Below are 11,136 nucleotides of genomic sequence, written 5' to 3'. Positions count from 1 at the left end.
CTGACAAGTAGTACAGTGCAGCGGGGGTTGCTTAATTATTTCCCCAAGCGAAATTTCCGCGGCGAGCAGGGGAGGGGCCGCATTGGGTGGCCGCCGCGGATTAGGATTTAGGGGATTCGTCGCTCGCTCGCCCCGCGAATCCGCGCGGGCGCGGCCGTGGTGCTCGGTGAGTGATTTAGGGTTTAGCGCTTCCGATTGGGCTCGTTTCCTCCGTTGATGTGGCGTCCTCCTTCCGAATTCACGGCGGGCAGGTCGGGTGGCCCTGTTTTGGTTCCCTTTTGCAATTAGGGGGCACACGGAGTGGAAGTGCTGCTACCGGTGGGTACTGGTGCTCGAGCTTGATGTGATGTTGATCAGTCTGTGACGTTTGAGTGTCAGGTTCGCGCTCGGTTCAGTTGGGAGTGGCTGGAAGCAGAGTTTTGGTGCTCTGGTCGGCGGCTCGGCGCTGCCGCTGCTTTCCATCCTCCATGTGCGGTGCCTCCGCTGGCTTGTGTAGTGTAACTCTCTAGTCTCCACAGCTTCCCAGTGAGTGGGGGCGTGTGGAGAGTGTACTGCTAGTTGCAATTAGAGGCGGCATTGTGTGCAGTTGGATTCTATGATGCTCAGCATTAGACCCAGAGTCATGTGCATAACTGTTTACTCAGCCCAATGTTCGAAAGGATGATAACTAGAGATCATACTAGTATACGAAGCTGTTCAGCTTTGAAACTATGTGGCATGTTGAGTCCCCGAGGTTTTGGAGATCCATGTCGAGGCTCTGGTTCTGCATTTCCGCTATCCGAGGAACTGGATCTGGAGTTAAAGTCAGTGAATGAATAGTTGTTCAGCTTCTAATTCTTTTTTATGGAGGCTAGCTGATTGACTTGTTGCCTTCTCTTCTGCATTGAGTAAACACGCGTAGCTACCTCCTTCCCCAATTTTACCGATGCATTTTGTTCTGGTATCTATCTCATTTCTGAACTGGTTCATGCGTTCATCCATTCCTGAGTCTCGTTTTACCTGGTAGCTTTTTTGAGCTCTGACATACCGACAAGGCAATCTAACTAGGTTACTCTTACGCAATACCTTCTCTGTGATATCACATTTGCTGTACCCTTGACTATTTTTCTTCTTATCTTGCAGGTAGTCACATAGCTGCTCTATTTCTCCTGTCTGCAAACATATGTGATAATGGACAACCTTGGACATAGGGAAAATGGGAGGCAAAGGCCAGACCCATATAAAGCACTTCATACTCAGGTTTGTGTAATTCGTCATGAATAATCATTGTGCAATAATTTAGAGTTATATTGTGTTCTTTGACATATGAATGTTACATTGTGTTAGTAATTAAGGCATAGAACATTGATTTGATTTATCTTCTACTAGTAAGCATTGTCCTGTAACAAATCTTCATTAAGGACATAACCAGATCACAAGCTGTAGATGAGTAGCTAAAGTGTACATGTGCTTGTTTTAGACTGAAGGCAATATTATTCAGCTTTATGAGAAAGCTAAAAATTGAGATAGTATGCTGGTCAGTGCTTGTCACTCAGCTAATGTACATAGTATCCCTAAAGTTTCTTCGGACTGAGGAATGATCAAACTAAATAGCAGAAGTTCATGGTGATAAGATAGTAACAAATTTCATAGCCTTCCTTTTGTCATATTTTTTTGTTTCGTTCTCTTGCATAGCTGCAGAGCAAATGGTACAGTCGAAACAACCATGCCCAAGAAATGAAGATCAAAACTTATAATTGTCTTGGAAATTCTGATGTTTAGCTTTTATGTACTGCATTCAGAATTGTCACAAACATCATATTATATTTTTTTTTCTAATCATAATTGTCGCAATGATTTGCTCTCTAGAAGAGTGTGGTTCTTATGATAGTTGCTCTATGTTTCAGTGGATGATGCCCCAAAGGCAAATGAAGGACCACCACAGCATGAACCTCCTAGCACTAATGAGTGAGAGGGACACCGCCATCATGGAGAGAGACCATGCTCTGGCTGAGAAGAAAGCTGCTATGGCTGAGAGAGACATGGCGTTTGCCCAGCGGGACTCTGCAATGGCTGAACGGAATGCTGCAATCGTCGAACGAGACAATGCCCTTGCCGCACTTGAACTAGCCCGTACAAATGGATTTAATATGAATAACGGGATCGGATTCAACCCAGGATCTCTCAATGGAGCAAAGAACTTCCACCACCACGACCAGCAGCCCCATGCTCAATCATCGCCACTGCAACTGGCAGATTCTCCATATGACCATACTAGAGAAATGCACATATCAGATGCATACCCGATCTCAACAGCCCCGGTGAGTGCTGCTGGAAAGGCAAAGAAGCCCAAGAAGAACAGTTCCCAAGCATCTCCACTGAAGAGGCCGTCAGGCGTGCTCCGGAAAACCAAGAAAGCCGGCGGTGACTGGAGAGATGCCGGAATGTCTGGTGTCGGGGAGGATCCAGCTCGCGCCGCTTCTGAGATGAAGAACGAGTGGAAGGACCAGGACCTTGGCCTGAACCAGGTCTCGTTCGACGAGTCGTCCATGCCTGCGCCTGCCTGCTCGTGCACGGGGGTCCTCCGGCAGTGCTACAAGTGGGGCAACGGCGGGTGGCAGTCGTCCTGCTGCACCATGAGCATGTCCATGTACCCGCTCCCGGTGATGCCCAACAAGCGCCACGCGCGCATGGGCGGGCGGAAGATGAGCGGCAGCGCCTTCACCAAGCTGCTCAGCCGGCTAGCGGCCGAGGGCCACGATCTCTCGGCGTCGGTGGACCTCAAGGACCACTGGGCCAAGCACGGCACGAACAGGTACATCACCATCCGGTAGCCCTGCTGCTTCTGTTCAACATGCAAGGAGGGATATCAGGTCCTGTAGTCTCCTTACTGGGGGTCATCATCATCTCTGTAATGTCATTGAGGGATGTAGGCTAGAATTCTGTGTAGGTCCTCCTCCCTTTCTGAACCCCGAGTCGCTCTGCGCTGGACAGTGGAAATGTAATTTTAGCAACCCCAGGTATTCGTCGTCGATTCGCTGTATAGTTTTGACTTCTAGATTTAATTGGCAGTAGGCGTTTCTTGCTTTGTCATTGGCTTACATATCAGATGCTGCATTAGGATTCGTGTCTTGCTCCTGCATGGTAGCACACGAATTAGAACGAACAAGGATAACAGCAGCATCACCGCATCAGGCTGCGCGAACGTACCTCAGCAGTGAAATCCCATTTTTCATTATTAGCAAAATGGCTCGTGTGTTGCAACGGGAGGATTTTTTTCTTCATAATTTTCAATGGCCATGATCACATTTTGCTGCATCATCGAGAGATCATTTTCGTGAAAATTATGAACAATTTTTGAAAATCATGAACATTTTTTTAACTCGTCTACGCATCTGAAATCATGAACAATTTTCAAATTTGTAAACATCTTTACAGAATTTCAAACACTGTCCAAAATCATGAACATTTTATACTATTTGCAAATATTTTCTAAAATTATGAATATTTCCAAATAGTATAAAACGTTTTCGCGAACAGATGTATACCATGATACTATTTGCAAATATAGTATCATATTTTCTAAAACATTATGAATATTTGCAAATATGATACTATTTGCAAATAGTATAAAATGTTCATGATTTTGGACAGTGTTTGAAATTTTGTAAAGATGTTTACAAATATTTGCAAATAGTATCATGGTATACATCTGTTCGCGAAAACATTATGAATATTTTAGAAAACATTATGAATATTTTAGAAAACATTATGAATATTTGCAAATAGTATCATGATATACATCTGTTCGCAAATATTTGTAAACATTATGAATATTTGCAAATAGTATCATGGTATACATCTGTTCGCGAAAACATTTGAATATTTGCAAATATGATACTATTTGCAAATCATGATTTTAGAAAAATTATAAAATTATGAATATATTTTTAATATACAAACTTTTTAAGAAATAATGAACTTTTTTTGATTTCCTGAACATTTGTTTTCAAAATTGTAATTTTTTTTGAATATTCAAACATTTCCTGAATCCACAAGTATTTATAAATTATTAAATAAAAATATTTCAAAGCTCTCATTTTGGAATTTTCAGAACTTTTTTGAAGTCACAAATTATTTAAAGTAGAAAAAACAAAGACGGAAATGAAAAACAAAATTTAAAAAACAGGTCGCCCAAACAGGCGTGCTGTGTCGTCTCCTAACACGTAGAGCGTAGTATAGATGGTTCCTACTGGGCCGGCCCAGACAGGGATTCCCCTGTGTGAAACGTTTTTTACCACTTAGATGTCGTCAGTGGGTAATATTTTGCAACTTTGAAGACAATTTCAGTGATGTACCACCAGAAGCAAAAACCCCTTTATTATTGGGTATAGATATATATTATTAAGTTGTGGTCTTGCCATCATCGCACACAATCTGGATGCCAAAAGTAAAGTACACAAATAGCTCCTTTATTATTGCTCATCCGTCCTTTCGCGAGCAAACCCTCAGGTGGCGGCCGACGCTGGGCGGAAGTGGCGGCGCCCCTCTCGTGACCTTGACCTCGAGCAACAGAGCCAATCGTGACTTGCTAGCTCGACTTGCAGTCTCGATTGGGGAGCTTTTATGACGTCGCTTCCTAGTCCTGTCCAGTGACTCTCCCCTTTTGTTGCCTAAGGTTTTTTTTCTCGAAATAGTTGTTGCCTAAGGTTTGTCCTTTCAGGAATCCGAGCTATGCCATGTAGTATCAGTGTGAATCACCCTTATCACTTTGCATCAGCTGCAAACCTGCAATGGCGTCCTTATTTCTCCACTAAAATGATGTGTCGTCTCATAGCTAGGGATAGGGGTTGCCGTCCCAGGTGATGCTAGTTTTCAAGTGCTCTCGTTTAGCTTTGTGTGTGCTATATCTGTTTGCATTATCGGTTGAGCGGCTCGGCCAGGTGTTGATGCTGGACTGTTGGCAGTCGTTGGTGCATGAACACATTTCGTCCATTGGGATGGGAAGGGGAATTAATTAATGTTGTCAACTTTCCTGATTTAATGTGAATTACCATTGTTGTCAAGATCAATTAACAATTAATGCAATCAATTTTTTTTTGAGGGGAATCAATTTTAGTTAATGCAATTTATAATTTTATTCCTAATTTATGGACCATGTATTCTCATACAATATAATATATATATATATATAATAAAAATCGCTAAAAATAAGGAGAATTTGGCCATCGTGATTAGGGTCGCTCGTTTTTTAACTTTACCTTAGTGGAATAAGGTGGTTATAATTGGCAAATGGTGGTTTTACAGTAGCAGCAGATCCCGGTCCTCCGCCGGCCCAACCCAATGGCGCAGCCGGCGCTCCCAGACGAACTCCTGGAAGAGATCTTCCTCCGCCTCCCCGCGGCCGCCGACCTCGCGCGCGCCTCCGCGGCCTGCGCCTCCTTCCGCCGCGTCATCGCCGGCCATCCCTTCCTCCGCAGATTCCGCGTCCTCCACCCGCCGCCTCTCCTCGGCATCCTCTGCTGGGATCTCACCCCGGCCCAGCCGCCCCACCCTTCCGCCGCCGCGGCGGCCACCTTAGCCGGTGCCGACTTCTCCTGCCCCTTCCTCCCCCCGTCCCCCGACCGCTGGTACCGCCGCGACGTCCTCGACGGCCGCGCCCTTTTCAGGCCCCGCTTCAAGGCGGGCAGCCATTCGCGCAACAGCATGCACAGGCCCAGCGACCTGGTCACAGAGTTCGCCGTCTGCGACCCGCTGCACCGCCGCTACCTCCTGCTGCCTGCCCTCCCCGGCCATCTAGCCGACCAGGTCCACCAGCTGGACATCGTGGAGTGCGAGCCCTTCCTTGCTCCTCCCGGCGGCGAGGAGGACTCGTCATTCAGAGACTTCAGAGTAATGTGCTTGGTGCGGTGCACAACCAAGCTCGTCCTCTTCGTCTTCTCCTCCTGCGCCGGGCAATGGCTCGCTGATCCCATCACGTTTGACGTGTTTGGGCGCGTCGCGGCGTTGCGCCGCTACTACGCCCATGGATGCTTCTGTTGGCAGATTTATGATGGTGCCGACATGCTCGTGCTCGACACGCGCAGGATGGAGTTCTCCACTGTCGACCTCCCACCTCCACCTGGCTCTTATATGCGGGACATGGCCATTGTAGAGGCAGGAGAAGGAAGGTTTGGGATGCTTACCATCTCTGATCAAGTAAAACGTGGTGTATATCATCTCTTGTATGCCACACGATGCAAGGATGGGAATGGGGCAAACCAGTGGCAGCCCAAGCCTGCAATCTCTTTGCCGGAAAATTATCGCTATTGCATCAAGGGTGTAGCTGGTGGATACTTGCTCCTAACTGGGTATCCAAAATATGATAGGCCAACAGTAGACTATTTTTCACTGGATCTCCAGACTTTACAGGTAGAATGGTTCTGTCAGACTGGTGATTATGTCATGATTGGTCACCTGTATGCCGATCTCCCACCGCCCTTGTCCCCACCAACACTTTGAAGTGGTAAGCTTGCCCTCGATTTTGAATTTCTTATTTTGCATCCATATGACATTACAATATGATGCAGGTGTTGGTTTTTTTTGGAAGTGTGCATTATCATTATAATTTGCCAAACGACCCTGAATTAATGCTGACATGGCCAACTCCCAAGTTACTTTCAACCCTTTATAATACTCGCTCATATTGCTTGTTGTTATTTAGTTGCTATTCTAATGGTTAGTAGTTTAGTACATCTGTGAAATTCGAAAACTGTGAATTTCAGCATAGGCAAGTATTTGTTTCTCATCCTGTGAATATGACTGTCATCATTTTCAGTGTCATATAGAAACAGTAATCAGCATTCTTTTTGTGAATTTGGATATGTGTATTTGCTACCTTCCCTTCAGTGTCTTTTCTTGTACATTTTCCCCTCCTTTTGTAGTTAATTATTAAACCATTTGCTTCTGCTAGGTCCTTTCAGAATCGTTACATTCTTCTCACCAATTGATTGCTTTAGTTCGTTACTTTGTGGTGAGATCCATTAAGCACATTTCATACAGTCCTAAGTATTACTTTTAGTAGCAGCAAGCAGCAGTATTTATCAAAAGTGGCAATTTGCACCACCTATATTTGGATTTTGTTGGGCTGTGCAATGTGCATCATGTCTAATGAATTCTTGCTTTTGGCTGGTGAGACTCACAGTGCAGCTGAGGGTGCATGAGGCAGCATGTTAATTTTTGTTTTGTCTGTTGGCATTGTCACCAAGTTATCCTGTCTGGTGCCATTTTAGGTGGAATAGCTATGATTTTTCGTGCAGTCAATTGACCACAGCGGTCGAATGTTCAAATTTATGTGTTTTCATCTCATGATGCACTTGCAAGTAGCGACTTGGGATCATACTGTTGCTCATGATGTTGCTAAATTAGGCCATGGAAAAAAAATGTTTTTTCACCATCATCATATTTGTAAATCGTAATGACCCAATCTGTAATTATGCTGAAAACTTGCAACTGACATATTGTAACTGACGCTGGTCTTCTCACGTGGCAAACACACTAGTCAAACCAACCTCTTACTCATGGACAGCTGAGACATACACTATAAAATGATAGGTGAATACTAAGTTGTTGCAATAACATATATGAATCCAGATGCCGTGCTGATGTCTATGCCCAGTAACATTTCTAATCTGGGACTGTAAATACATGTTTAGTTGTCTAGCTAACTTCAGAAACATGTTTGTGTCGTTTGGCAAATAAGAGTTGGCTTCATGAGCATTTCAATCAAAATTGGATGCTCTTCAGCATAATGACTTTTAGTGGCAGTTCAAAAGTAGATGTTTGTATTGCAAACAAGTACTCCCTCTGTTCACAAATATAAGATTTTCTAACTTTTTTCTGAACAGGATGTAGATAGACACGTTTTAGTGTGCTTGTTCACTCATTTTAGTCCGTGTGTAGTCCATGAAATATCCAAAACATCTTATATTTGTGAACGGATGGAGTAGTATCCTTGAAAATTTTGTATTATGGCGAGTTAAAATCCTCATCATTCCTTTCTTTTTATAAATATAAGAGAGGCCTGCGGACACATGCTCTATATTCCTCGGTTTTTTTCAGTTTAATACTTTCTTTTGAGTTGTCGCATCTAAACCGTAAGCACCGTTTCCCTCTATAACCAGGACTTCTTCCAGAGAAATATGCTGATGGCAAGGACTCAAGCAAGTGTGACTGATACCATGTCAAGGAGAATAAATGCAAGAGCTTCTGAAAGGGCAAATACGATGCCTCTTTGAGCTGCTGAAGAACAAGAAGCATGCTGTGGATATCCGTCGGATCCACCTTCTTTTTCCTGTTGAAGATTTCATATCATTTCTGCTACTTGTGCTTATTATGTATCCATCGCCAGGTTGGCTCACTTAATTGTATAGTGTCAAGCTTCAGTAGTTTGTGCTGAATTATATGGTGGCATGCTCATCTCATGCAAAATGCATTTGTAAGATGTTTGTACTTGTTCATGGAGGATGCTTATCGCTTTTACTGCAAAGCTGATTTTTAAATCCAATCCATCCTCTCCTAGTATTGAACACTAATACTACAAATCCTTGTTGGTTTTCCACATCCATTTGAATGGTTAAAATTCTAGAAATGATGATAGCAGAGCGATCGTTTAACGTCAAAAGATTACAAGTCGAATGGCGAATCTGCAGGCTGGGAGAGGATTGACCCGACACTTGTAGTTGTGTCATGATGTTCTTACAATACCATTCTTCACGTAGATTAACAATCACAAGCCAGCAACAAAGCATGTAACCAAACACATACAGTATCATCAGTCAACACACTAGCATGTACTCTCTCCGTCTGAAATTACTCGACGCTCAAACCAATGTATATAGCACTAAAATACATCCGTTTGAGCGATAAGTAACCCAGGACGGAGGAATTATATACAAACATGTTCTTGTAGGTAGGTAAAATTCGGGTACTAAACGATGATGATACTACAAGACAAGATTTGTAAAACTCTAGTTCCTAGATCAAGAACCAAGCTCACAATTAGGGGAGGTCAACAAGTGACTCCTTGATCCACCACCAATCCCTCGCTTGGAGGCGAGATTAGGGCTTTGGGGGAGGTGGAAAGAGCTCTCGTTTTTCCCATTGGGCAACTTTTCAGGCATTATCTATAGAATCAATGTTATGACCTCTTGGGGTAAGAGCCTTATCTATAGGATCAACACATTTTCCCGTTGAGCATCTTTTCCGGCCCGGATTGGCCCAATTGGCACGCCGACTACGTCCCCAAGCCTAGAACCACCCAGAGGCAGACTTGGAAGCTCGTGCCCGGAACAACACACAAGGAATTCGACCCAATTAGCCTGGATATTTTGGCCATGGGAAAACAAGAGGTACATACCCACAAAAAACCCACAACTAACTCATGCAAACTCTGTTTTTGATGATTTTGGTCTCGTTTTAATGCTGACAACAAGTCCGGGGTCCTTGAATAGAGAAACCACTCAATATGAACACGAAAGGAGGATGCCACACATGTAGAGGTTTGAAGAATCTATGATAACGTGATCAAGCTACTGATTTGATATAACCCTCTAAATAGTACGATTATCAATCATGTAATCCATTGTCCCACAAAGCACCTTGAGACCGGTAAAACCAATGAAATGTAACTAACGTATATCTTTCCCTCGAGCATTCCACTTGAGCTTGATGATGACATTCATGCTTGCCACAAGTTGAAATCCTTCGCCATCCAGAACCTTCACACGGTACCTCCAACCTACACTTAGAGCAAATCATGGGTTCAAGTATGGTGCTTCTCTTTAGCTTCTCTAGGGGTTTCCCCTCAAACTTAGATGTGTGTATAATCTCAAAAGACGTTTGTCTCCACACTCCTAGTCATCATGTTGCCTCTCTTAATAATTAGTATTTCCTTCGACTAGTGCATAAGGCAAAATACATAATGCAAACTAACAATCTTCTTCTCTACTTTTTCTTTAGGGGTCTTCGTCCACCTTTTCTCTTCATCCATGGAGTAGTGCATGTTCATGAAACTTGTAAACAACCTTAGGCCCCCCAATCACTTCATTTATACCAAAACCGTTCTAGAGGCTTAAATGTCATTTCAACGAGCATCACTCTAACATGCTTCACTATTTTCGGATAGATGGTGGAACACCTGAAAGTGCTAGTTATCGACTAGAGGGGGGGGGGGGTGAATAGGCGATTTTTATCAAAGTCTTCAAAACGTGGAAGTTTCGAAGACAAACAATAGAAATGACCTAATTGATATGCAGCGGAATATAAACTACAACAAGCAAGCCATAGTCAAGTATGCAATAAATTGAACGTACAAAGACTATTAGCAGCTAGGTAGTAAGGATCAGGATGGAAGATAGTACGAAGCCAATCAACGATAGTAGTCAAGCAATGAAGTCAAACAGATAAGACAAATAAGCAATGACTTCACGAAGACAAACTCAAAGTAAAGGAGGGAAGAGATAGAACCAGTCACTTGTTGAAGACACAAGATTTGTTGGACCAGTTCCAGTTGCTGTGACAACTGTACGTCTGGTTAGGGAGGCTGAGATTCAACTCAGAAGACCGCGTCTTCATCTTATTCCCCTTGAGCTAAGGACACACAGTCCTCGCCCAATCACTCTGGTAAGTCTTCAAGGTAGACTTCCGAACCTTCACAGACTTCGTTCACCGGCAATCCACAATCACTCTTGGATGCTCAGAACGTGATGCCTAACTGGCTGGAGGATACACAGTCCTCAAGTGTAATAAGTCTTCAGGTCACACAGATAGAAAGACTTCAGTGATGCCTAACACTCTTTGGCTCTGGGTGTTTGGGCTTTGTCCTCGCAAGGATTTCTCTCTCAAAGGCTTCGAGGTGGGTTGCTCTCAAAACGACAAAAGCCGTAAACTAACTCTGAGCAGCCACCAATTTATGGTGTAGGGGTGGGCTATTTATAGCCACAAGGCAACCCGACCTGATATGTCCGAAATGACCCTGGGTCACTAAGGAACTGACACGTGTTCCAACGGTCAGATTTCAAACACACATGGCAACTTTACTTGGGCTACAAGCAAAGCTGACTCATCCAGCTCTAGATAAGATTTGCTCTCATTGTCTTCGCTCGAAGACATAGGATT

The 11,136-nt window shown here is 43.8% G+C and overlaps 2 protein-coding genes across 2 annotated transcripts; both read left to right on the top strand.

Moving 5' to 3' along the window:
- The first annotated feature begins 57 nt into the window (after positions 1–57).
- LOC123088207 (barley B recombinant-like protein D) lies at positions 58–3,024 on the top strand. Its single transcript, XM_044510399.1, has 3 exons — positions 58–166; positions 1,123–1,239; positions 1,887–3,024. The coding sequence occupies exons 2-3, from the start codon at positions 1,171–1,173 to the stop codon at positions 2,811–2,813; spliced, it is 996 nt and encodes a 331-aa protein (XP_044366334.1). The 5' UTR covers positions 58–166; positions 1,123–1,170; the 3' UTR covers positions 2,814–3,024.
- Positions 3,025–5,263: 2,239 nt separating this feature from the next.
- On the top strand, positions 5,264–8,519 carry LOC123083198 (uncharacterized). Its single transcript, XM_044505302.1, has 2 exons — positions 5,264–6,484; positions 8,142–8,519. Exon 1 carries the CDS (start codon positions 5,323–5,325, stop codon positions 6,478–6,480), a length of 1,158 nt encoding a protein of 385 aa, XP_044361237.1. The 5' UTR covers positions 5,264–5,322; the 3' UTR covers positions 6,481–6,484; positions 8,142–8,519.
- Positions 8,520–11,136: the final 2,617 nt, after the last annotated feature.

This window comes from Triticum aestivum, chromosome 4A, assembly GCF_018294505.1.
Source record: "Triticum aestivum cultivar Chinese Spring chromosome 4A, IWGSC CS RefSeq v2.1, whole genome shotgun sequence".
NCBI lineage: Eukaryota > Viridiplantae > Streptophyta > Magnoliopsida > Poales > Poaceae > Triticum > Triticum aestivum.
The sequence above is the reverse complement of the archived record's forward strand: the minus strand, read 5'-3'. Positions and strand labels throughout refer to the sequence as shown.

Excerpts from the sequence above, each read along its gene's own strand:
- LOC123083198 (XM_044505302.1), top strand. The coding sequence starts at position 5,323 with ATGGCGCAGCCGGCGCTCCCAGACGAACTCCTGGAAGAGATCTTCCTC.
- LOC123088207 (XM_044510399.1), top strand. The coding sequence starts at position 1,171 with ATGGACAACCTTGGACATAGGGAAAATGGGAGGCAAAGGCCAGACCCA. Across the intron at positions 1,240-1,886 it reads ATAAAGCACTTCATACTCAG|TGGATGATGCCCCAAAGGCA; the intron begins GTTTGTGTAATT and ends TCTATGTTTCAG.